Genomic DNA, 27,396 nt, shown 5'->3' with positions numbered 1-27,396 from the left:
GTCCTCATTTGGTTTAGATGCTTGTGTGGTTCGGGGGGTGGCTGGTTGTTTTGATATTTCATTGCCGTGGTGCTGTTTTTCTTTACAGGGGGAGCTGCATGCCTCGTGTGGACCTTAGGACACTCGTATGTGTATTGGGGGGCCAGGAGGGCTGAAGTGAGGCATGACGGGAGGCAGTTGGGTTTTACTAAGGAGGAGGCCACCGTCCGGTGGATTGGCATCCCGGGGTTGCTTTGGTGCAGGGTCCTGCCGGAGATCAATCGTTTTGTACATTTGGATAGAGCCCCTGGTATTTTGGTGTTACATGCAGGGGGCAATGACTTGGGGGGTCAGGTCCATGCGCCACCTTATCCGGGACATTAAATATGATTTTCTCCGGTTGCGCTTGGCTTTTCCTGACACGGTGGTGATCTGGTCGGAGATTGTCGGCCGCACGTCTTGGCGTTTTGCCAGGTCGGTCGCCAAATTGAACAAGGCCCGCATCAAGGTCAATGCGGCGGTTAGCCGTTTTGTCATTAGGAACGGGGGGTTGGTGGTCAGGCATCGGGAGTTGGAGGTGGATACCTGGCGGTATCTGCGTGGTGACGGGGTTCACCTGAATGCAGTGGGCACGGATTTGTGGTTCCTCGGCATTCAGGAGGGTGTCCAGCATGCCTTGCGTTTGTGGAGGGGCTCGCAGTTGTAAGGTGTCACGCCTGCGAGCGGTGGCGGTTGGGGGTCTTTGGAGGCGGTAAAAAACAGTGTTGGTAACAAAGTGTTTAGGGTGACCCATCTAGGTATGGAGCCCTCTGGTATCCTGGTTAATAGTGGATATTAACGGGAAGTGGTAACAGGAGGTATCAGTGGTCAAGTGGGTTGTCCCTGAGCTGGTGTTGCGCGGCTGGGGACCGTTTAACGGATTATGCTGATACCAGGTTAATTGGAATCTTGTGCCTCCCAAGACCAACAACTTATTTATGGTACTGGAATATTTATGGTTATGTTAAAATGTGTTTTGGTTATTTTGGTTATTTGTTAATAAATGGCCCACCGGGCCAATTTTCTCCAAAACTGGTGTCACTGGTATTTTGTTTAGGTTAAGCATATGGTTGGGGCTAACAGGGAGTAAGCCTCAGGAATACCCTAATCATGAGATCCCTTGTTAGTCTCTATCTTGCATACTGAACCTGGTGGAGAGGTGAGGAGCTTTTCTCGTGAATGGTGGATTCCATGCAAAGGAGACCAGTGTTAAGAGGATTTGATCTACTTGGAAGGAGCAAGTGTTCTGTTTATGCATCAATTTGTGAGAAAGCGCTTTTGGCTTTTCAAAAAAGAGGTCATATGTTTTTGGTGAGTTTTCCATCCTGGTGAGGTGAAGGCACCTGAACACTGAGATCTGGCAGTAAATTGCAATTGTGTGTGTCATCACTTTGTACCTAACCCACTGGGACTTTAATATATGGACTGAATTATTGATTTAATACAGAGACAAGAAATATGGAAAGATTGGTTTTGCATATCTATTTATTAATCAGAAATAGAGTTTAGAATATTACATACAGAGTATTTAACTTTATCTAAGTTTGTACTTTATTTTATTGAAAATGTCACATTCATTTGATCACTTTTTTTATTGGATTGCTGGTTCACCCATATGCGATGTGGGAACCCTGCGAATCCACTGCGGGTTCCCGCATCGAACTTGACTCGCAGGCAGTTCACATTACCGTATGCGAATCGCTGGGGGTGTCAATACAAAAGTTAACACCCCCAGATCAGTTTCGGACATGAATCAGATCGCATAGGTGTGAACACCCATGCGATCCGATTCTGGTGCGGACCCAAAAGAGAGTCCTGTGCGTGTTGTGTCCGAATCCGATGCAAATTCAGCCATACAATCTGTATGGCTGAATTCGCATCGCACAGTCATCGCATTTGATTTGCACAGTAGTGCTGTGCGATTCACATCGCATGTGTGTGAACCGGCATGGAAGGTTTAACACTGATACATTGCACTTTATGTAGGAGCACTGTTACCCTATTTTGTAAATATTTGTTATATGCTGTGACGGTTAGTGATGGAAGAACATCGGCCGGGGCGAGTTCGCGGCGGGCCCCATTGACTTTAATGGGAGGCGAACTTTAAAAACCTTTAGGTCATATTTGCAGCCACAAAAGACGTACTAGCTGTGCACAAATAGTCCCAGCACATGGACAATGTCATAACAGAAGTATTGCAATTGAAAAAGTTGCCCTAAATTTTTTTTTTTTTTTACAGCAAAAAATATATATTTTTTTTTTCATAAATCAGCCAGAACTGGCAGCAGCCGGTAAATACATTGTCTAATACATATAGGGTCCGTTCACACATCTGTAAAATGGGCCCGCATCCATTCCAATGGATGTAATAGACCCTAAAACGACATTGGAGCATTTTAAATGACTTTTGTGGACATTGACCAAGCGATTTCTGTGCGACTGCAGCCGATATCTAACTGTCCCTAAAGCAACCACTGGATACCTGGCCCTCATGTTAACCACTTGCCGACCGCCGCAAGTACAATACTGCGGCGGTCAGCCCCAGCCAGGCAAAGTGACGTATCGGTACGCCACTAGCCATCGCTGCTCTGGCGCGCGCCAGCGCGCTCCCGCGGTCCCGCCGATGACTCGATTGGGTTCAGAACCGATCAGTCATCAGGTCCAGGCCAATCCCCCCTGTCACATTTTTGGCCTGGACCTGTAGATCGGTTCTGCCCAATCAGATCCTGTGCTGAGCCTGTGAAATGTAAACACAGGCTCAGAAAAGATGTGCCCTCCCCTCCCATGATCCTTTTTGGATCCAGCGTGAGAGGAGAGTACATCTAACTGTAAGTACTGCACCAAGCACACACTTGTACACTTAGATAGGCACATTTAACCCCTGATCCCCCCCAGTTAACCCCTACACCCCCTGTCACAACACACACTGTATACAGCATATAGCATTTTCCTATATACCCATATAAGTGTGATTTGTGACCAGGTGTAGCGCTTGCGACCCCCCCTTTTTCACTAAAAATACCCGCCACCCCCCAATAAAGATTTAACCCCCTGATCCCCCCCTGATCACCCCCAGTTAACCCCTTCCCCCCTGTCACATTGAAAACTAATACAAACGTAATATACTGTATTTCTGTATTTTGTATTAGTGCGATTGTGACTTTACTTAGCGCTAGCGACTTCGTTTCTGTCCCAAAGGAGGTTTAGGGTCCCTGCCACCCCCCCAATAAAGATTTAACCCCCTGACCCCCCCCTGATCACCCCTGCACCCCCTGTCACAACACACACTGTATACAGTATATAGCATTTTCCTATATACCCGTATAAGTGTGATTTGTGACCAGGTGTAGTGCTAGCGACCCCCCTTTTTCACTAAAAATACCCGCCACCCCAATAAAGATTTAACCCCCTGATCCCCCCCTGATCACCCCCAGTTAACCCATTCCCCCCTGTTACATTGAAAAGTAATACAAACGTAATATACTGTATTTCTGTATTTTTTATTAGTGCGATTGTGACTTGACTTAGCGCTAGCGACTTCGTTTCTGTCCCAAATGAGGTTTAGGGTCCCTGCCACCCCCCCCAATAAAGATTTAACCCCCTGATCCCCCCTGATCACCCCTACACCCCCTGTCACAACACACACTGTATACAGTATATAGCATTTTCCAATATACCCGTATAAGTGTGATTTGTGACCAGGTGTAGCGCTTGCGACCCACCCTTTTTCACTTAAAATACCTGCCACCCCCAATAAAGATTTAACCCCCTGATCCCCTCCTGATAACCCCCAGTTAACCCCTTCCCCCCGTCACATTACACCCTGATACAAACGTAATATACTCTTTTTCTGTATTTTGTATTAGTGTGTTTGTGACCTGAATTAGCGCTAGCAAGTTAGTTTCTGTCCCAAGGAGGTTTAGGGTCCCCGCCACCCCCCCAATAAAGATTTAACCCCCTGATCCCCCCCTGATCACCCCTATACCCCCTGTCACAACACACACTGTATACAGTATATAGCATTTTCTATATACCCGTATAAGTGTGACTTGTGACCAGGTTTAGCGCTTGCGGTCATTCCTTTTATCCTTAGGATACCCGCCACCCCCTCCCAATGAAGATTTAACCCCCTGATCACCCCCAGTTAACCCCTTCCCCTCTGCCACATTGCACGCTAATACTCACTTAATATACTGTTTTTACTGTATTTTGTATTAGTGTGATTGTGACTTGAGGTTGCGCTAGCGAGTTAGTTTCTATCCCAAAGGAGGTTTAGGGTCCCCGCCTTCCCCCCAATAAAGATTTAACCCCCTGATCCCCCCCAGTTAACCCTTTCCGTGCCCTGTCACAGTGTCACTTTTATAGTGTACAGTTTTTTTTCTGATCACTATTATTAGTGACACAGGTGACATTAGCTAGTGTTAGTGTCAGTCTAAAAAAGCGCAGATCCCCAGCGCATAGTTAGAAATAACCCCTTGATTACCACACACACACAAACACACACACAAACACACATACACACACATACACTTCCATTACTACTATAGTGTTTGAACAGATCAATATCTGATCTGATCAGAACTATACTAGCGTCCCCATAGTTTAGGGTTCCCAAAACGCGGTGTTTGCACGGTCAGCACTGATTCCTGCCATCGCCTGCGTTTAACCCCTCTGCTCAGTCCACCCCACCCAGGCAAGTGTAGTAATCAATAGATTAATGTCACTTACAAAAAAACACAACACACAAAACCGCTGTGTTAGCAGAGTCAGGCCTGATCCCTGCTAGCATTAGCAGTTTTTTTGGTAGCGCTTAAAATAGTCCTTGACAACCAGGTGCTTTTATTACCTGTGAGTCAACACCACTGTACAGGTAAATTTAGTTACCAAAATGTCCAAACGTTTGTACAGTGGTAAAGAGGCTTATAGTATACTGGCCATGTCAGATGATAGCGATGGGGAAGCTACACTGACAGAATTAGTGTCAGTATATGAACCTGATGACAGCAGCGACTCCCTGACAGATAGCTCCGACAACGGATGGGTCCCTGTTAGACCCAGGCGTACCCGACCCCATTCTGAAGTTGTTGAGATGCAGGAATCGCAGGGTGCTCGCATGGAGCAGAGTGTCGTTACTAGTGCCGCTCATCCTTCTGGCGACCTGGACCTAGTACAACCAGCACTGCAGTATCACTTGGTGACGTGGCGAGTCCCATAAGTGCAGTTGAAGCTGGTGCGGTGGCTAGCACGAGTAGTGGCCCGCAGCCACCGCGTATTCGAAGACAGGCCCGTAGAGCCCATAGTGCCCTCCCTGATGTGCTGGCATATCCCAATTGGCAACCCACTTATTCTACAGCGCCAGTACTTCCCCCATTCACTGCCCAACCTGGAATCCACGTGGAGACAGCTGGTTTTACGCCCCTGAACTTTTTTGAGCTGTTCTTCACGGAAGATCTTTACGGATCTATTGTGGATCAATCAAATTTATACGCACAACAATTCATCGCCGCCAACTCATATTCGCCCCTTGCCAGACCATTCGGCTGGAAACCTATAACGGTTTCCGAATTTAAAATCTTTCTGGGCCTTTCCCTCCACATGGGCATAACTAAACAGAGTGAATTGCGGCTATATTGGTCCACTAGCCCACTTCACCATATGCGCATGTACTCTGCCTCCATGTCCAGGGCGAGATATGAGCAAATTTTGCGATTTATGCATTTCAGCGACAATGAAATCTGTCGTCCTCGGGGAGACCCTGCATATGATCGGCTCCACAAAATTCGGCCCCTCATAGACCACTTCAATCAGCGGTTTGCAGCCTTGTTTTCCCCCGAACAAGTTGTCTGCGTTGACAAGTCCCTGATTAAATTTACTGGCCACCTTGCTATGAAAAAGTACCTCCCCAGCAAGCGTGCCAAGTACGGGGTCAAGCTGTATAAACTGTGTGACAGGGCCACAGGTTATACAGTTAGTTTCCGGGTCTATGAGGGAAAAGATAGCTGTGTGGAGCCCCCCAACTGCCCAGACTACATAGGGAGCAGCGGCAAGATAGTTTGGGACTTGGTGTCACCCTTATCCGGAAAGGGGTACCATTTGTACGTGGACAACTTTTACACAAGCGTGCCACTATTTAGTCATCTTTCTGAATTACAAATTGGCGCATGTGGCACCGTGCGACCTAATCGCCGGGGCTTCCCCCAACGGCTTGTAAATTCCCGTCTTAGTCGGGGGGGGCGAGAGCCTGCTTGAAAATGGACAAATTGCTTGCAGTGAAGTGGAGGGATACACGGGATGTTTATGTTCTGTCCTCCCTTCATGCAGACACGACGATCCAAATTCCTACAGCAACTGGCGTTATGGAGAAACCCCTCTGTGTCCATGAATATAACCGTAACATGGGAGGGGTGGACCTTAACGACCAGCTTTTGGCGCCGTATTTAGTTGCCCGTAAAGCCAGGCGCTGGTACAAAAAAGTGTCTGTTTATTTATTCCAATTGGCTATCCTGAACGCCTTTGTCCTATACAGGGCGTCAGGACGAACTGGATCCTTCCGGGAATTCCAGGAAGCGATCATCCTTGCCTACCTGTACCCAGGAGGCATGCCTGCCCAACTTCCCCTTCCAGATGCAGTGAGCCGGCTGCATGAGAGACATTTTCCATATGTCCTCCCGAGTACCCCTACCCAAAGGCGACCCCAAAGAAGATGTCGTGTCTGTAGCAGGCGCGGATGTAGGCGTGACACCCGCTATTATTGTCCCAAATGTCCTGACCAACCTGGTCTCTGCATCGGGGAATGCTTCGAGCGCTACCATACACTAGTGGAGTATTAGTGTAGGGTACAGCACGACACAGTGTAGGGCACACAAACACAGGGTCTCGAAAGATGTTGGATGGCTATTGACATTTTGAGAGACCCAAGCTGGAAAATCGCAGTCGCAAATCGAGAAAAAACTGTTAGAAAAATAAAAGAATCCAAAAACAGTTGTTGTGTAAGTCATTTTATATGTTCTTCTACTCTTCCTGTACTTTTACTGTACTTTTACTGTACTTTGTTTGTTTTTCATTCTTTTGTGACCTGTTTCTCTTGCAGGTACTCGTCGGCTGCCACGGCATTGATTTTATATATTCTGACACAAACAGCGTTTGCGCTCAGCATATATGGATACCTTTGCTGGCAGCGTTGTGGTGATTTTCTGATTTCAGCACTGCAGTTAAAATGCTATTTAGGTATAAGTGGATAGTGTCGTGTATAGATGAAGTGGGTGGATGTTTGGGCGGTTAATGATGGGTAATACTACACATTATTTCTGTGCTGATTTCTGATAGGTTCTCTTTTTTTTCGTTCAGCCCACAGGCTGCTTGAAAAAAAAAAAACCTACACTATATGCCAAACAAGGACAGGCAATGTACTGGTACGTTGCTGGACTTTGAGTGGTTATACCAGGATGATGCCTGCAGATTTAGGCATCATCTTGATATCGTTTTTTACAGCCAGCGGTCGGCTTACATGTAAAAGCAATCCTAGCAGATAATTTTTTTTAAAAAAGTGAGTACAAGCACAAAAGTGAGTACACCCCTAATTGAAAATGTACAAATTGGGCCCAATTAGCCATCCCCCCGTTGTCATGTGATTCGTTAGTGTTACAAGGTCTCAGGTGTTAATGGGGAGCAGGTGTATTAAATTTGGTGTTATCGCTCTCACTCTCTCATACTGGTCACTGGAAGTTCAACATGGCACCTCATGGCAAAGAACTCATAAATAGTACTAATAGGATTTAAAATCTTTTTTTATTTTTTTGAGTAATATGAAAATACAGTTTCTTTTTTAACAAACAAAAATCAAATACAGCGCTGTAAATGTAGATGCCAATCCCCTGAAATGTCGTAATGGTGATTACCTGTGAAAAAAAAAATAGCAAAAATAAATATGGAAACATAATTGTATTATGTAATCATTATGTCTAGAGGTGGGTGTATGTGTCAAAGTCTAAAATGAAAAGGGATATTGCTACATATCTCTGTCCTTCACAGTGGATATAATGTAGTCCTTTGTACACAATTTAAAGCCCAAGTCAAATAACTAGTAATCCTGCCAGTTCCCTTCCCAATGCATTGCTTTCTGTCATTCTGGACTACCAGGAAATTGTGATGTTGGTAGACGCCAATGGCACTAAGAATCGCCACCCCTAATCCTCGGAGCAAGGGAAGGAAGGGGGGGATATTAGAGCAGCTATTGCTAATTTCAGCTCTCTGTTAGGCAGTTCTCTGTGAACTCTATTCCTGGCTGTAGGACAGTTCAAGCTAATAGATTGATATGCAGCTTCAAGATTAACCACCTAAAGACCGGGCCTATTTCTGACATCTGTTGCTTACAAGGTAAAATCAGTATTATTTGCTAGAAAATTACTTGGAACCCCCAAACATTTTATATATGTACAAAGTTTATATATATATATATATATATATATATATTTTTTTTTTTTTTTTTAACATAGACTCTGGAGAATAAAATGGTGGTCGTTGCATTATTTTATGTCACACAGTATTTGCGCAGCAGTCTTTTTTGGGGAAAAATACACTTTGCATGCACTCGTGGAATGACGACTGTAGAATTATAAACTACAGTACTTAAAAATCTCCATAGGCGACGTTTATACTATTTTTTAACGGTTACCAGTTTAGAGTAACAGAGGAGTTCTTTTGCTAGAATTATTGCTTCTGCTGTAACAATCGCGGCAATCGCGACAATACCTCATGTGCATGCACTACAAACCAATTATACTGCTTCCTCCTTTCATGCTCTTAGCTCTGCTGTATAGGGGATTGCTGGAGGCTGTTAAATATGCATTACAGAGCTACTTTCATTTGTGTATTTTTATCTGCCTAGTGTTCGGCTTCACTCAACCAGATGATGAAAGTACTGTATTTACTGGTATACTAAAAAACATTTATACAATAAACATTTTTATTGAATATTTTACCATTTTGGAATTACTTGTATCCGTAGAAGCACCAGACGGTCTCAGGAATGCTGGAATCAAAGCAGCAGCCTCTGGAGTGACAATCCTTGGAGCTGATATTGGGATATCCACAGTCCTTCCTCAGTTTGTGGCTGACAGAGCATCCTGCATACAATACAACCAAGGTATCAATGTATTTATATTAAAAGACCAAAACCCAGGAAAATTGCCCACTAAAGGGCTGGGTTCTTTAAAAAAAAAAAAAAAATTCCAGACAAATATTCTCTTTTTTCAAAGAGAAAAGGAAATGTGTCGGACTTGAGCCTCTGTCAAGTTTTTTCTTTTTGCTTTATTGAGACATCTCCCTGATAGGTTCAGACACCACAGCAAAATACGAATGTAGCACCCTCCTAGGTAGGTGCTAGTGAGAGAGTATAGTTTTTGGCTCTGTCTGCCTATCAGAGGAGCAGCAGGCAAATCTATATTGCTCTCTGCCTATTAGAGAGCAGGATCTGTTAGTGAGGTCTGCTCATTGTGCTCAGTATCTGATTCATTATGTCTAGAGAGTGTTGGACAGGGAGGCATGTTGGACAGTGGGAGGAAACCTGACAAATGGATGCATAGGCTTTGGTACAGTCCTGGTGATTGGCAGGGGCAAGTTGCCTCGGTGCATTCTGGAATACTGTATAAAAGCCAGGAGCACATGCGTTGCAGGGTCTTTGGCTGGAGTGCAGAGTCCCGGAGGGAGGGTGGCGGCTACCTGTAGCAGTAGCATGTGGCTTCAGGTGGTCGTCCTGAGGGCCAGAGGAACGGAGCTGAACCCAGAGGCCCAGGAGAGCTGACTGAGGGGCAGACACTGGAGACCATAGAAAAACAGTATTGTGAGTTCAGGGGCTCGTGTCAAGGTGCCTGACCTGAGGGGGACCACCCCAAGAGAGGGATAGTCAGTGGACGGGTGTCGGCAGTTAAGAAAGAGAATACTGAGGAGAGTGCCCTGAAGATAACTATAGTTCATCAAGTCATCTTAAGAAAGAGACTTAAAGCTAAATCCACCTCAGTGGCAAGGTGGATCAAAAGCCTGGCTGTACCAAGAGATAGAAGTCCTCCAATATTGTGTATAGTTAATTCGGAGTATCCCACTATTCCCTTCTCCCAGCCCTAATTTATAAGTAAACACAAAAACAACTACATACCCCTGGACTGATTATTGGACGAGCCAAGAAGGAAAAGAGATGTCAAAGTTGCTAATGGTAACTCAGGGGGACCCGTAAGTGTGACATCTGGCAGTCCTCAAGGGGGCAGTGCTACACTTATTATGGAGATTGGGAAAGGTTGGAAGCTCTATGGGTTTTTTTATTGCTGTAAAAAAATTAGGAGAATACCCTACAAGCCCACCAGAGCCCACTATGGTAAACTGGGACTCTCTGCAGGCACCCAATATATCCTGCCCTACCCTATCCCTTCCCCTAGTTCCCTCCTTACACCCCTCGCCCCCCCCTTTCTTTGCTCCACCTCACCCTCTACAGCCCTGTACCTACTCCATATACCCAATGTGACTGGGCCCCTTACCCATGATTTACTTGAGTCCACAACTGTACCCCGCAATCTTACTCACCCATCCACTCCTAAAACTTGTGACGTTCCTGTTGCAACACACTTTAACCGATTTTACTGTTACCTGCTTATTAGTTACTATGGGGGAGATTTAATAAAACTGGTGCGCATAGAATCTGGTGCAGCTGTGCATGTTAACCAATCAGCTTCTAACTTCAGCTTGTTCAATGAGGCTTTGATAATAAAACCTGGAAGCTGATTGGTTTCTATGTAGAACTGCACCAGATTTTGCACTCTCCAGCTTTAGTAAATCTCCCCCTATATGTTTATTATGTGTTTTTTAAGAACTGTTCATACTCTATGTATACCCTTTGTCGGTTTTCAATTGTACCGCTCTTCACTTTTCTCAAAATAAAACTATTTGAAAAGAAAAAACAATTAGGAGAACCCTTTTTAGTGGAAACACAGACAACAGTAAAAGTCTTAATGAGATTCAAACTGTTCTCTATTAAGAAAAAATTCTTGAATGTATATGGAGGAGCACCTGGTACAAAAGGTCATCTCACCTTTTAAAACACGAACATCAGATACATCCAACACGTTTCGGGGTAAAAAGCCTTCCCCCTTCTTCCAGCTGCCTTTAGGAGATGCTAGTCTCCATGGAGCCTTAACAGAGGTCCCTTAGTGCAATCTTTTGTGATTTTATTAATATAATCTGCACAAGTCCTGAAGAAGCGGGAGCTTTTTCCTCCCTTTAAATATTTCTAAAAGTCATTCAAGAGAGACGAACCTCAGTACACATCCAAGAATTTATCGCCTGGCATACGCTTCTTTTGTCGCTCTCAGAGAGGTAGTAGTCTCGGACCAGAACAGGGTTCACTTATACTATATTTCAGCATGGATCTGCTTCTCTGAGGGAAAAATTACTTTACAGCAGATCCATTCAAACCAATTTTCACTTCTATCGGTCCAGCGCTATCACACACACACATCAGGTTATTAGTTATTAGGACTAAGGTCAATCACTGTATACCACAGTAAACACCATACCTTTGAATTTTGGGTAAAAGCACCATTTCACCTCAGGAATGCTTGCATCGAAACAGCATCCGCGGGAATAACACTCCTTAGCGCTAATTCCAGGATAGCCGCAGTCTTGCCGCTGTTTGACATTTATGCTGCACTGTTCTTTATCTAGTTAAAAGGAGAAAGAAAGTACCATTAATGAACACTCAGGTATATGCAGGGCTTTTTTTCAGCGGGAATGCGGGGGAACGCAGTTCCGGCACCTCCAGAACTGACTGTATGTAATAGTAAGGGGTGCTGGGGTGTGCTGCAGGGTCTATTGATGCTTGCTGTGAGGGGATCTACTCTAACTGGAGGGGATATATTTTAGCAAGGGAGTCTATTGTTGCTTGTGGGGGATCTATTGTTGCTGGGGATGGGTTCTATGTTGCTGGGGGGCAGTTTTTGCTGGGGGAGATCTACTGTTGAGGGAGGGGTCGATTGATGCTAGCTGTAGGGAGATCTGTTGTTGCTGCCGGAGTCTATTGTTCCTGGGGGGGGGGATTTTGTGGTCCATTTTTAGGAGGATCTATTGTTGCTGGCTGCAGGGGATCTATTTTACTACATTTCTTGTTATCACTCCCAAATTATATACAAAATTACTTAGCGCCACAAAATGATATTTGGTTCTGTATTGTCTAAAAGGGCAGTGTTGGGAGGTGGGTAGGGGATGGAATCAAGGAATGGTGGTAGGGGGTGGAACCAAGGAATGGTGCTCAGAGGTGGGTATGAGGTGGAACCAAGGAATGGTGCTCGGAGGTGGGACCAAGAAATGGTGCTCGGAGGTTTGTAGGGCCAGAGAAAAGGAGTACCTCAGAAAGAGGGGAGTTCCTGCACCTATTGTCTGAGAAAAAAAGCCCTGTGTATATGTATGAACTGCCCTTTCTAAACAGTTTCCCCATTTGTGAAGAGGGTTTTTTACGACCTTTTGAACCAGCCACAACACTCAAAAGAAAAGGTTACACCTTAGCCAATGGGGGCAGGGCTTTAGCTTGGCATAACGCCATCTTTAAAACTCAACTTCAGGCTCAGTAGGTTTACTAGTGTTAAAGCAGTTGAAGACTCCACTGCCTCAAAAGCCACCTCCTGTGATGAACTCTTTTTCCAACATCCAGATATTTTTCTTGGTTACATGCCAGGATTAGTACAATGGGAGCTCTACTTCCAGGCCTCTATGTTGTAAGGCTCTGTAGGTCTCAAAGACTCCAGCTCCATCTCCTTCTCCCTCTGACCATTCACAAACACACAACCCCAGGCTTTGTTTTATGAATGGCCAAGAGGAGAGGGAGGTGTAAACACAACTACCATACTGGGGTCAATGGAACCAGCAGTGCCTTACATCTTGGAGGCCCAGAAGTAGAGCTCCCACTGTACTTATCCCACCATTTGCTGGGTGGTGAGGAAAATGTTTATCATGGGAGGGGGCTTTTGATGCAACAGCACAGGGTCAATCAGCACTGTCCAGACAGAGGGTCAGGGGTCCTGCAGCCTCATAGGAGAGTCAGAGTAGAGTGACAAGCTTTAACCAGACACTAATAGAAGGCACAAGACTGCTCTAACTGCTGAGGAGAAAAGGTATTTAGCAGTTTATATTTGCTAAAATATTTGCATTTCCATGTTCTGTGTACTGTGGGAGACCAGATATAGTGACTGCAGGCTCCTGGGTTTAGAAACACTCCCCGGAGGATTTGGCTGCTCAAAGGCCAGGCCCTATTTTGCGATTCGGCACTGCTTGACTTTAACGGACAATTGCGCGGTCGTGTGATGCTGTACTCAAATGAAATTGATCTGCTTTTTTCCCACAAACAGAGCTTTCTTTTGGTGGTATTTGATCACCTGTGCGATTTTTATTTTTTGCGCTATAAACAAAAAAAGAGCGACTATTTTGAAAAAATAGCAATATTTTTGTAAATTCTCAAAAAAAAATTTAAAAATCAAAATTTTTTAACATTTTAGGCCAATTTGTTTTCTGCTACATATTTTTGGTAAAAAAAAAAAATCACAATAAGCGTATTTTGATTGGTTTACGCTAAAGTTATTGCATTCACTAACTACCGGAAAGATTTATGTCATTTTTATTGTTTTTTTTTTTTAACTAGTAATGGCGGCAATCTGCGATTTTTTTGCGGTACTGCGACATTGCGGTGGACAGATCGGACCCCTGACTGACATTTTTGACACTTTTGGGGGTACCAGTGACATTACTACAGTAATCAGTGCTAAAAATATGCACTGTTACTGTAAAAATGACACTGTCAGGGAAGGGGTTAACTTTATTGGTGATCAAGGGGTTAAGTGTGTCCCTAGGGGCGTGATTCTAACTGTTAGGGGGCGTATCTAGTGAAGTAATCACAGAGGCATACAATCCTATATAGCAGGATCACATAGCCTCTGTGATCACTTCAGGGAGAATGACAGACGGCTGTTTTTACATCAGCTGTCTGTCTTTCTCCCTCTCCTGTGGGAGATCGTGAGTGGCCGGCGGACATCGGATCTGCTGGTCACACGCGCTGGGTAGGCAGGTAATAAGCGGGGGAAGGAGCGCGTCGCCGGCGGCACGCGCTTGCCCCCTACAGGCTCTTTGGCAAGCGACGTAGTGCTACGTCACTTTGCCTGTAAGCGGCTGCGTGCCACAGTAAATGTACAGGAAGCGGTGGTTATGTGGTTAAGAACTAATGGAACCCACAAGCGTCTACAGAAGGGAATGTGTTTCCATGCAGTGTGGGAAAATGTGCAGTTTTGCATGCGTTCCTGCACTGCTCTAGGCTTCTCAGCTGCGAGAGATAAGTCAGAGAGCGGGGGTGTGTATCTTCATGTCATCGGTAGATTGAGAGGTTCATTCTCCCTTCCTTCTACCTGATACTCACCCTTGGAGCATCCGTGGTTACAGTCTTATCCAGAGGAATCCAGGATCTATTTTGTGAGCCTCATTTGACCCATATGCTGTATGGTATTTTGGGTCTACATTATCTGGTGAGTGCATATCTAATCCCCCCTGATGGTGTCGGGATCTGGCAACTACTGTGATCACCTTTATCACCATGGATGTTAATATTTCACCTATACACATGGGACTCACTTTGTTTTACTCTTCTATCACTTATTCTGATTGTTTATAAATGTATTGATATGGTTTATTTATCATTATTTTTTATAGTGAACTGTTATAGTTTATCTATCACTTAGCACTGCACTTATATATATCTTCACACTAGTGAGAATTGGATGTGGGTTTCTCCGCATCCAATTCGCATGACAAGAGACTGTGACTGGCTCTCAATGGAGCCGATCCACACATCTCCAGGGCGGCTGTGGGATGGATTGCACAAGGGGTCCTGTGCGTCTTTAGCTCCATTTCAGGTCCAAATTCAGGCAAAAATTTGGGCCTGATTCGTCCTTGAAATTGAGAACAGGGACGCACCGGACCCCTGCTGTGAGCCGCATCTGTGTTAGGTGTGAATCCAGCCTCAAGGTCATAATATGATAGTAATGCTGTGTCTGAGCTTGTCCCTATCACCATCATGAATGCCACATGCAAAACATCTCCTAATGGGAGTTTTTAGAGGGACTCCTCACCTTCTTTACTTTCTTTTGGTGATTCCCCCAACCAAAGTCTCTGTAAATCTGGACTGTACCTTGTGCTTTGGAGAAGAAGCACCAGTTCACTTCAGGGATTCTGGAATCAAAGCAACATTTCCTCTTGCCGCACTCTGCCTGGCTGATGCCTGGATATCCGCAGTCCCTTCTGTAATACGGAGCAACGCTACACTCCTTCTTGTTTATCACTGTAAGTTCATGAAGAAAAAAAAAAGAGGTTATGTGAGTCACTCAGTCTATCTCATTCCTTATAGCCCAAAACTAGGACTGTATTACATCTTGGTTTCTGCTAAAGTAAAAATTGTTTTCTGCCCTCTCTTGAACAAGTTTAGTGATCTCAGTGATTTAGGGATGTATTTAAAAGAATTTATGGAAACTGCATGTAAATTCATTCTGTGCAATGAGGCAAAATCGATTGTTCTCAGGCTATAATCTCTGAAGTTTGAATATGTGAAACGAGAAAATACTGCATTATGGCCACTAGGTGGCAATAAGGAGCATACTTAGTTCTTATGATATCAAGGGTCATCTAGAGGTAATAATGCAATATTTTCCTTTTTCACACATTCGAACTGCTGAGAAAAATTCAGTTTCGCCCCATTCACACATAACAAATGTACACGCGATTTTGATGGCCAAACAGCTATGCATTTTTTTTTTTTTAAATAAATACACCCTTTTAGTACTTTGAACGTAAATAAATACACCCTTTTAGTACTTCGAACGTTTCTGTAATTCTATGCTTATTAGTTGTAATCTCATGTAGTGAACTTTTCCATTTGAGAACATGCAGATTGTCTTTATCAATATGTCCACTAGAGAGCACTGCATATCATTTTTTTGTATTTTTAATGCAAAAATTATTTTAACGGGATCTGATAGAAAGCAAGCGTTTTTTAACTATTTAATTCTGCTCCACATATGAAAAAGAAAAAAAAAGAGACAACTAAAAGATCCCACATGGCGTAAGTACTAATTAATGCATGACTCCAATCAAAACGTTTGTGCAGACTGTATGAATTATGGCCGTAATGTCTGCAGTAGAGTAATTTCTATGATCGTCAGCTCCATTTAATGGCTAAAATGCAGTATATTTTCTTTTTTTTTTTTTTTCAATCGATACATTTTTATTAAATTTTGAATACAAAGACAAAGTCTCACAACAACAGAGTGTGATACTGGATCGAACAAACAAGCAAACAATCAAACAAACAGTTTCCAGTGTCATATCAGCAGTATATTTTCTCATTGAGATTTTTTAGAAAACTGTATTGCATTTTGGCCACTAGATGGAGCTGACGATCATCGGAATTAATCATTGACAAAAGACAACAAAAATCTGTGCAGCACAAATGTGTGATATTTGTCCAATGGGTGTTCTATAAATAGACACAGGGGCAGACTGGCAATTTTCAGCCCAGGGGGCAAGTACAAACCAGAGGCCCATGGTGCAGCGACTCTGCACCCCTCCCACTCTCCCTTTCCTGACCCCCATTCCAGGCTGAAGCTCCGCTCCAGGTACTCTCTACTCACCGGCCGGATCTGGGTTCCCAACCTGGCCAGCAGGGGGTGGTTGGGGGGAGCTGGGACAGCTTGGTTGGGGCTGGCCAGGAGAGGAGAGTCTCCAGTGGGGCATGGAACCGTTCTCTGCTCAGACACAGTTTACACCATTCATGCTGGGGGGGGGGGGAGGCATGCGCTCTGTCCTTGTCTTCATCCCCCATTCAGTAGGTCAGCAGTGGGGTCTGCCCCCTGGTCCGGCCCCCCCCCCCTGCCCCCTGGTCCAGTCCTCTGCTGAATAGACCACAATGACTAAGAAATCTGGAGATTTGGTGGAGGCTCAGAACAATTAAAGGAGCTTTTCTGAATTAAAGTATAGCTAATAGCAAACACATTTTTTAGTTTTGGATAGATTAGAGAAGGAGTAGAAAACCTGTCAGTTTTTATTGCTGTCTGCGTCCCCATTAAGGAGATTCACGCTCTTTATTGGTCCTGTTTACCATTATCATTTAAAGTGAAAGTAAGAGAAATTACCCAAAGTTTGCTTTGTCCCCAGAAAAATAATAGAGGGGACAATCTTCCAATGGGAAAACCTTACATCAGTTCTGGTGACTTGAGGGGCAAGGAATTCCCTTGATTTACAGGGATTTTTGGCTATGGAACAGGAAGAGAAGGGAAATCTCAATGGGACACAGATGGCGAGAAAAAAAATCGGATGGGTTATAACCCTTCCTTGCTTTATCCCAAATGAAAAAAAAGTTTTGCCTACAGTTCTACTTTAGGAATACATACCCAAATAGTTATTTTTTTTTCTTAAATCAAAATTTGGTATCACTTTATAATAAATCTAAAATTCAAAGTTTTTCTTTAGTTTAGAATTATGTGTGGAAGGGTTAGATGCTCCTTCAGGTTATCATTACTCTCTGTGTCCCTGCTGGGGGGGTCACTTTCTCTATTTGTCATGGTGACCATTGCCAGAATGTGACGGAAATGCCTCATTTTTATAGTTGGCACAGAAATGGGAATAAATGGAACACCTGTTCTGGTGACAACTGTAAAACTTTGGATTTTCCATCACATTTCGTCTCTGTGACAATGGTCACCAAGACCGGTGGTCTCCAAATTGTGGCCTGTGAGCCAGATGTGGCCCTTTGCTTGCCTTTATCCAAACCTTAGGGCACTATTTCTCCCACTGATACAAGGCACTATTCCTGCCATTAACACCAACAATGGGGCACTATTCCTCCCACTGACACCAAGAATGGGGCACTTTTCCTCCCACTGACACCAACAATGGGGCACTATTCCTCCCACTGACACCAAGAATGGGGCACTTTTCCTCCCACTGACACCAACAATGGGGCACTATTCCTCCCATTAACACCAAGAATGGGGCACTATTCCTCCCATTAACACCAACAATGGGGCACTATTCCTCCCATTAACACCAACATTGAGGCACTATTCCGCCCATTAACACCAACAATGGGGCACTATTCCTCCCATTAACACCAACAATGAGGCACTATTCCTCCCATTAACACCAACAATGAGGCACTATTCCTCCCATTAACACCAACAATGGGGCATTTTCCTCCCACTGACACCAAGAATGGGGCACTATTCCTCCCACTGACACCAACAATGGGGCACTTTTCCTCCCGCTAACACCAAGAATGGGGCACTATTCCTCCCATTAACACCAACAGTGGGGCACTATTCCTCCCATTAACACCAACAATGGGGCACTATTCCTCCCAGTAACTCCAACAATGGGACACTTTTCCTCCCACTGTCACCAACAATGGGGCACTTTTCCTCCCACTGACACCAGCAATGAAGATTATTCTTCCCATTAACACCAGTTCCTGCCCACGGGTGTTATGTAATTATTTTACCCTGCTGACCACCAAGACTGAGGCATTTTCTACTCCTACTGGCAACAGTTCGGCCCTCCTAAAGTCTGAAGGATAGTAAAATGGCCCTTTGTTTCAAAAGTTTGGAGACCCCTGACCAAGACAAATGGAGAGAGTGAAGCTCCCAAGCAGAGACACAGAGAGCAATAATAACCTGCAGGAGGCTCTCTGTGTCCCTTCTTGGGAGCTTCACTCTCTCCATTTGTCTTGGTCAGGGGTCTCCAAACTTTTGAAACAAAGGGCCAGTTTACTATCCTTCAGACTTTAGGAGGACTGTTGCCAGTGGAAAAAAATGCTGGACACCTGGTGACAACCGACTCTCACTCCGGAGTTTCTCACTTTCCCCAGAAATAATGTGCAGTGAAATCTTCCTAATTTAAAAAAAAAAAAAAAAAATATATATATATATATATATATATATATATATATATATATACTGTACAGAGACTCTAACCCACAGATTGTTGATCCAAGGAATTTCCGATAGCCTTTTGCTGGATCAGGAAAAATTGTATTTTTTCTCTTCTGGGACATATTGGTCATCTATTGGTTGCACTGCACTGTGTGCCTTTTTTCAACATGACTATGTAACCATATATAACTATATATAGTAACTGTATATGACTATGTAACTACTGTATATATAGTTATGTAACAATATAACTGTAACTATAAATAACTATGCAACAGTGTAACTGTATATAAATGTAACTACATATAACTATAAATAACTATGTAACAATGTAACTATATATATCTGTGCAACTATTTAAAGCTAAGTAACTATTTATAACTATGTATCCCTTCTTTTACTCTATGATTTTCCCTTTAGATTAACTTTAAATGTAGAGTTAATATAAGTGAAATAGTCACCAATGTCTTCCTTGCTATTGCTCTCGCTGCTGCTCTTGCTGCTGCTCTTGCTATGGCTCTTGCTGTGGCTGCCTTTCTTGGCCAGACCCGGCTGCCCCAACACAAGGAGAACGGAGAGAAGGATCAATAGTTTTCCCATGGTACCTCACAATATCAATCTCCACTATCGGAATCGACCGGCTCAACAGAGTGTTGTTATATATAGGAACAGAGCTGTTTATCTAGTCCAGGGAACATTTACTGAGGGTGGGTTCAGGGCCGTATAGCTACTACACCCATTCCGTTCTGACAGCAGGCCCCTTTATTGCACATCATAAATGTGAACTTAATAGACAGTCATTATTTACCGGTAGAGATAGAGATGTGTATAGAGGGACACGTCATTGAATATCAATATACAGTATACAACAGTTTATAAAACTCCAATATTAAGTCGGAAGGTACCAACCAGATTAACTTTCCTGAGTTATAGGCAGTCATCTTCCCTTGTCATAGTTGCCACATTAACAGCTACAGTAACTAGTCTAGAGAGCACTCTAGGAGAATGGCTAGGATATGGCACAATGTCCCCTGAGAGGTATCTCATCCCATCCTCCAATCACCACTGCCACTCATCCCATCCCTTTCCACCACCACCACCACTCATCCCATCCCTCCTCCCACCACTGTCACTCATCCCTTTCTACCTCCCACCACCACCACTGATCCAATCCCCCCCACCACTGCTGCTGCTCATCCCATCCTACCCCCCCCCCACCACCACTGATCCCCCCCACCACCACTTCCACTCATCCCACCCCCCTCTACTGCTGCCACTCATCCCATCCCCCACCACCACTACTGCCACTCATCCCATCCCATCTCCCCCCACCACTGCTGCCACTCATCCCATCCCCCACCACCACTGATTCTATCCCCCCCCCCCCACCGCTGCCACTCATCCCATCCTTCCACCATTGCAGCTATTCAATCTATAACACCACCACTGATCCCGCCCCTCCACCACTGCCACTCACCCCACCTCCCCCCCACCACAGCTTCCACTCATCCAACCTACCCCACCACTGCTTCTTTTCATCCAATGCCATCTCCCCCTCCACTGCTGCCACTGATCCAACCCCTCACACTACCACTCATCCCATCCTGCCACCACCGCTGCCACTGATCCCGTCCCATCCCCCCTCCACTGCTGCCCCTCATCCCATCTCATCTCCCCACCACCACCGCTGCCACTGATTCCTTCACCCCCACTACCACCATGATCACTCATCCCATCCTCCACCACCACTGCCACTCATCCCATCCAATCCCCCAACACTACCATCACCACTGCCACTGATCCCATCCCCCCTCCGCCACCATTGAGCCCACACCACCCCCACTGCCGCTCATCCTATCCCCCCCACCACTGCTGCCACTCAGCCTATCCCCCTGCCACTGTTCCCATCCCCCACCAACACTGCTGCCACTGTTCCAATCCCCCACCGCTGCTGCTCCTTATCCTATCCCCCTACCACTGCTGCCCCTGATTCTATCCCCCCCACCATTGCTGCCCCTCATTCCATCCCCCCACCACTGCTGCCACTTCTCCCAGGAGTCTAACTACAGGGGTCACAATTGCAACCCAGACCCATGCTCCAGGGGGCCCATGTGCCACCCCTGTTCACCTGGATGGGAGGGGCAGTGGGGGAGGCATATAGAGGAACCCATCCCCTTCATTCTCTTCCTGCACCTGCTGAAAGCCAGCTTCTCCTCCTCTCCCTCTTCGCTGGCATTCAGCAGCTGTGAAGGAAAATGGAGAGGACCGGTTCCTCTATATGCTGCCACTGATCCCATCCCCCTCCACCACCACTGACCCCCCCTCACAGCCACGACTGCCACTCATCCCATCCCCCCACCACCGCTGCCACTCATCCCACCCCCCCCTCCCACCACTGCCGCTGAAGCCACCCCCCCACCACTGCCGCTGATCCCATCTCATCCCACCAGAACTGCCACTGTTCCTATCCCCCCACCACTGCTGCCCCTCATCCCATCTCATCCCCCCACCACCATCGCTGCCACTGATTCCATCCCCCACCACCACTGCTGCCCCTCATCCCATCCCCTCACCACTGTTGCCACTCTTACCAGCAGTGTAACTACAGGGGTTGCAATTGCATTCCAGTCCCATGCTTCACCCCTGTACACCTAGATGAGAGGGGTGGTGGGGGAGGCATATAGAGGAACTGATCCGCTCCATTTTCTTCGTGCACCGGCTGAAAGCCAGCTTCTCCTTCTCTCCCTGCCGCCGGCATTCAGCAGCTGCAAAGGAAAAGGAAGAGGATCGGTTCCTCTATATGCCTCCCCCACCACCCCTCCTATTCAGGTCTTGCTGCCCCCAAAATCAGTGGAAAGCGCATCCCAGCCCCATTCTTTAGGGGGCCCATGCTTCACCCCTGTACACCTAGATTGGAGGGGTGGTGGGGGAGGCATATAGGGGAACCGATCCCCTCCATTTTCTTCCTGCACCCGCTGAAAGCCAGCTTCTCCTCTCCATGCTGCCGACATTCAACAGCTGTGAAGGAAAATGGAGAGGATCGGTTCTTCCATATGCCATTCCGGCCACCCCTCCAATTCAGGTCTTGCTGCCCCCAGCCCCCAGGATCAGTGTACCTAGTACATGATCTTACACTTTCTGGCCTGGGGCATACACACACAGCGGGAGCCCAGTGGCGGGTACAGTGAACTAGATCTCGGCTGACACCCGCAGATTATGCAGTACACAGGAAGAATGCTAATCTGCCTATGTAAATAAGGCGGAGAGTCTTTGTCAGTAGGGAAGGTATTGATTCTGTGTTCCTGCAAAGCAACCTATGACTCATCAGCTGCCAGCTGAATGTAAACAAAAGAATGCTGGCATTAAAAAGTAAAACAAAAAAACTGTGTTGAGGTCTCCCCCAATCCATACCATGCACTTTGGGTCTGGTACATATTTTAGGGGAGCTTCACACCAGAAAAAAAAAACAGTGTGCCCCCCCCAAAAAAAAAATCCATTCCAGACCCTTATCCGAGCATGCAGCCAGACAGGCCAGGAAAGGGGGGGACGAGAAGCACCCCCCCAATCCTGAACCATACCAGGCCACATGCCCTCAACATGGGGGTGTGCTTTGGGGCAGGGGGCCTCCAAAGCACATTGGCTTGTCCACATCTTAATGGGGACAAGGCCCCTTCCCCACAGCTCCAAGATTCTGGCGCCCCTATGTGAATGATTATGGGGTATTTACTAGGGATGATCGAACTTTTGAAAAGTTTGGTTCGACCAGAACACCCGAACTTCCCGAAAGTTTGGTTCGGATTCCAGAACCCCATTGAAATCAATGGGACCCAAACTTCTGGAATCAAAAAACATAATTTTGAAGCCCTAAAACCCAATAAATGCCCCTAAAAGTGCCTAGGGTTCTGGGTCATGCCCCAGGGACTATTAATAACACAAAAAAAGTTCTTAAAAATTGTCGTTTTTGATAGAGAGCCAATTATTGAAAAAAAATTATTTAAAAAAAAAGAGATTTCTTTGGATTTAGTGTCTGGGGGGTCTAAAAAGTGTACCTGAGAAGTTTCAGCTCTGTAGCATGTCCAGAACCAGAAAAAAAAAGATAATTTTTCTTAGAATTTTTAGTAGCGCAGGGATGGGGTTCCGCTCCTTTCACACCTGGGCATTTTTGTTGCAGGCGTTTATTGGGCATTTTTTGGGCGTCTTTGGAGACAGGCATGACATCTGAACTTCTATTTCAGTAGCGCAGGGATGGGGTTCCGCTCCTTTCACACCTATATGTGTGTATGTGTATATATACATATATGTGTGTGTGTATATACACCCCTATACAGAAGTTCAGATGTCATGCCTGCCTCCAAAGACCCCCAAAAAATGCCCAATAAACGCCTGCAACGAAAACACCCAGGTGTGAAAGGAGCGGAGCCACATCCCTGCGCTACTGAAATTCTAAGACAAATGATCTTTTTTTTCTGGCGGTCACGCTTACATGGAAGAGTTTGGTCACCCTGGCATAGCAGTCAGAGTCAGTTCACCCTAAACTACACTACGGTCACCCTGACACTTAACACTTTCCCTACAGAAACTAGATTATTGAATCTAACTATAGTGGTATATAGTGGAACGCACGCCAGCAGCGTACACGGATGTGGAGTGACATGCAGAGTTTTGCTATACCAATGCTGAATATTATGCTACGTTTGTGAGTACTATTTTTAAATTTGATTATAATAAAAACCTACGGGCTTCACTATGTTCGGCTTCTTCCCTTTCTTTTGAAACATACTGTTGGGGAGAGAGAGAGGAGAGGAACCATTAAAGGAGCCATTTCTTAGAGGTTGCATTTAATCCATCCATCCGGCCGAGGGATATTCTATTTGCCTAAGAGGTTGCATTCAATCCATCCATACGGCCAAAGGATATCATGTCTACTTAAGGCTCATTTATATCCAGAATTTGGTGAGTGCATCCCCATAGGGGGTTCTTTTCCTGAAGAGCACTTGGGCACATATACGGATCTGAGCACCTTTCCAGCACTTTAGTTTCTTTGGAGGAAACCTTTTTTTGGACTGCACCTTATTATATACTTTGCACCTTATATATGGTTGCACCATGGACACATGATGTGATATATATCTATCTTTTTTGCACTTTAATATGTATTGATTTTTGTACTTGGTGATCACGTATGCACTTTATCTTATATGAATTTTAATATTTTGATCACAGTTATATTTTTATATTTTTATATACACCTTTAGCACTATATATATATAGGTTTTGTTTTTTACCTGTTAGCGCTGCCTTTTATGAATTGTAGCTTTTCTGGTGTTTTACCTAGTGAGCAGCAGCTTCAGGATTTAATATACAATTTTTTATCTTCACCTATTTATACATCACAGTGCGGGTATTAATTTATTGATTTTATAAGTGGTATATAGTACCCTAACTACACTGCATATCCCTTTCCTCACACTAATAATTGCAAAATGACACTGGAGCAGCAGAAATGCTTCCACTCTATTCCACAGCAGGGGCATAACTACAGGGGTTGCAGAGGTTGCAATTGCAACCGGGCCCCATGCTCCAGGGGGCCTGTGTGGCTCCCCTGTACACCTGGATAGGAGGGGCGGCAGGGGCAGCATGTAGAGAAATCACTGTCCTCCTTTTTCCTCCTGTAGCTGCTGGAAGAAAATGGAGGAGATTGGTTCCTTTGTATGCTGCCCCCGTCACTCCTCCTATCCAGTTCACTTGTGTTCTGCTGTCTCTGGGTCCCCTGTGTGCTCCCCTGGTCCCCCCCCCCCCCCACTGTGCTCCCTTCCCTCTCCTGCCAGCTGCTGCATGGAATGTGTCAAAATAGAGAACCAGGAAGGGGTCGGTAAATATGTAATTTACCAGCTCCTTCATTTTCTGAATGGACAGAGTCATAGTAAGTGACATTGTAAAAAAATTAAATAAAATGATAAAAAATAATACAATTAAAATACCAAAAAATAAAAACTACTGACACCAGTGGGGAAACTTCCAGGATCGCAAAGGTCACACTTGCAACCGGGCCCTGGCATTCCAGCACCGTGGGGAGGTCCCAAGATGGCAGGAAGGGGGCCCACTGCAGAACTTGTGAAAGGGTCCCGCTGCGGGACCTTAATAAAGGGCCCCCGCAACAAGACTAAAGAGCCCCAGGATCAGTGGGAAGAGCCCCAGGCTTGAAGGGAAGGGGCCCCGGGGGCCCTTCATGGTTTCTTGCACCGGGGCCCTGAAGGTTCTAGTTACGCCTCTGTTCCACAGCCTCTGTAATACAGTGCTAGAGATTTGGCGGGGCTATGTTATATACTGGGGGGCGTATGGGGGGCGTATGGGGGCATATTCACTCCTGATTGGCCTCTGGACCCCTTAGTCACTCCAATCTGCTTTTACTGATGTTTCTGGGCCAATCACAGGCTTTTAAAGCCCAGTTCCTGTCCCATTGCATTTTGGGCGGTTCTGATGGCCGAATTCCGAACTTTTACCGCAAAAAGTTCAGAATTCGGCCGAATTTCGAACAGCCAATGTTCGGGTCGAACCGATGGTCGACCCGAACCGTTCGATCATCCCTAGTATTTACTCACCAAAAAGTGTTAAAAGTGAGTAGAAACACAGAGCCAAGTTTTTATTAAACATTTTTTTCCCTATTGTAGATCCAACATCAATCGCAAACCGCTGACCCGGAAAAAAAAAAAAACAGCATGCCCCAGTCGAAAATGTCATGAGTGGGCGGGGTCACCCGGTGACATCAATTAGTTTATTTTGTAGTAGCTCCAAAGTAGAGAGAGGCAGGGAGCCAGCAACAGATGCAGACTTCTTTTTTTTTTTTTTGTCCGCAGCTGGCGTTCATTTTGATAAGCCCCCCACCCGCAGACCCCCCACAACCACTATATCCTGCCCCAAAGCACCCCCCCCCCTCCAGGCGCCTGGGGGCCTGGCTGCATACTGGAAAAAGGGTCTGGTATGGATTTTGGGGGGGACCCTACGCCATTTTTTTAAAACATTTGTTAATCAGTTTCAGCTGCTTTGGTGTTAACGAAATTAACAACAGGTGCACTTGATGGACAACAATAAGAGAACCCCCAAAACAGAAATTATTTTATAGGTGGAGACCACTGAATTTTTTTTTCCCTACTCATTTCTTCTGACTGTTTTTCACTAGTTTTGCATTTGGCTAGGGTCAGTGTCACTACTGATAGCATGAGGCGATACCTGGACCCTATAGAGGTTGCACAGACAATGACTAGTCCAGTATCTTTGGGTTTTTTGTATTTATTGAGAACTTGGATGGGAAAAGGGATGAGTGGGATACTCCTTTGGCTCAACTATGCACAATTTGCTAGGGACAACTGAAAATGCCGATTGGCTCAGACTTGATGCTGGCTAGATGCCGGTCAACGCCGGTTGACGCTGGTTAACGCTGGCTTAATGACTGTTAACTCCAAACTGACCTTGAAATGCTTTCTGACATAAAGACGTCCTCTTTGAGCTCCCTTAAACACTCCTTGCTGAGGTAGCTACTTGTACTGCTGCTGCGCTGCTAAACACTTCAGGGTCCACACCAGGGCCCTCTTTCTCTCACTTATCTTCAGATCTTAGACACTGGCACCCCCTTTCTCTAAACCTTCTCCACAGGTTAGCTGGCTCCCGGATCCCTCTGACCTTCTGGAGTGGTCCCCTCTCCTAGGTGGACCCCTGGGCAGTTTAGAGTACTCACGACACTGTTTTTCCCCGAAACTCCTGCCTAGCAGCTCCACTCAGTCCACAGCACCCTGGATCCTTCTCTGCAGCCCAGCTCAACCTTCGTCCTCTAGGCTGACTGCTCCGGACACCTTCACTATCGCTGACAGGAGGAGAGACAGCCGTCACCCTCCTCCTGGGACTCTGCTTCCCACCAAAGACGCCCTGTCACATGCTCCCCTCAGACTTATAGCCCATCCCAGGGTGCATTGCGGTAAACTCCACCCACTGAGATAGCCACAAGCCCTGGTGTGCTATTGGCTAGGTTTCCTCCACTGTCCAATAATGGCTCGTTTCCACTGAGCGGTATGGTACGGTTCGGTACGGGACGCAATTTTTGCCGTTTCCATTGTGAATGGTACCCTAATTCTGAACCGTACCACTTTTTTGGGACCCTTTCGTTGGGGTACCAAACACATTAGTACCGTACCAACAGGGTGGAGCTACACTCTGCAGAACTTTGATTTGTTGACAGAGAATCGTCGATCACTGCTTTCCGGCTACACCACGCCTATCATGAAAGGGTACTATTGGCGGTGGAAACGCAAGGTGTACCATTCCGAACCGTACCGTACCGTACCGTACTGAACCAAACCGTACCGTACCACTCAGTGGA

At 45.6% G+C, this 27,396-nt stretch overlaps 1 protein-coding gene across 1 annotated transcript in view; it reads right to left on the bottom strand.

Moving 5' to 3' along the window:
* Nucleotides 1-27,396, bottom strand: part of LOC309546612 (uncharacterized protein) — a gene marked incomplete at both ends in the record, with an annotated part of 437,777 nt that overhangs the window by 337,643 nt on the left and 72,738 nt on the right. Inside the window, 3 exons of the mRNA XM_082246351.1 lie at nt 9,014-9,143; nt 11,583-11,726; nt 15,233-15,382. Of these exons, the coding sequence (XP_082102477.1) occupies nt 9,014-9,143; nt 11,583-11,726; nt 15,233-15,382 (424 nt within the window). The remainder of the gene's footprint in view (nt 1-9,013; nt 9,144-11,582; nt 11,727-15,232; nt 15,383-27,396) is intronic.

This window comes from Pelophylax lessonae (genome assembly GCF_965119305.1).
Source record: "Pelophylax lessonae genome assembly, chromosome: 2".
In the NCBI taxonomy this organism is placed as follows: domain Eukaryota; kingdom Metazoa; phylum Chordata; class Amphibia; order Anura; family Ranidae; genus Pelophylax; species Pelophylax lessonae.
The sequence above is the reverse complement of the archived record's forward strand: the minus strand, read 5'-3'. Positions and strand labels throughout refer to the sequence as shown.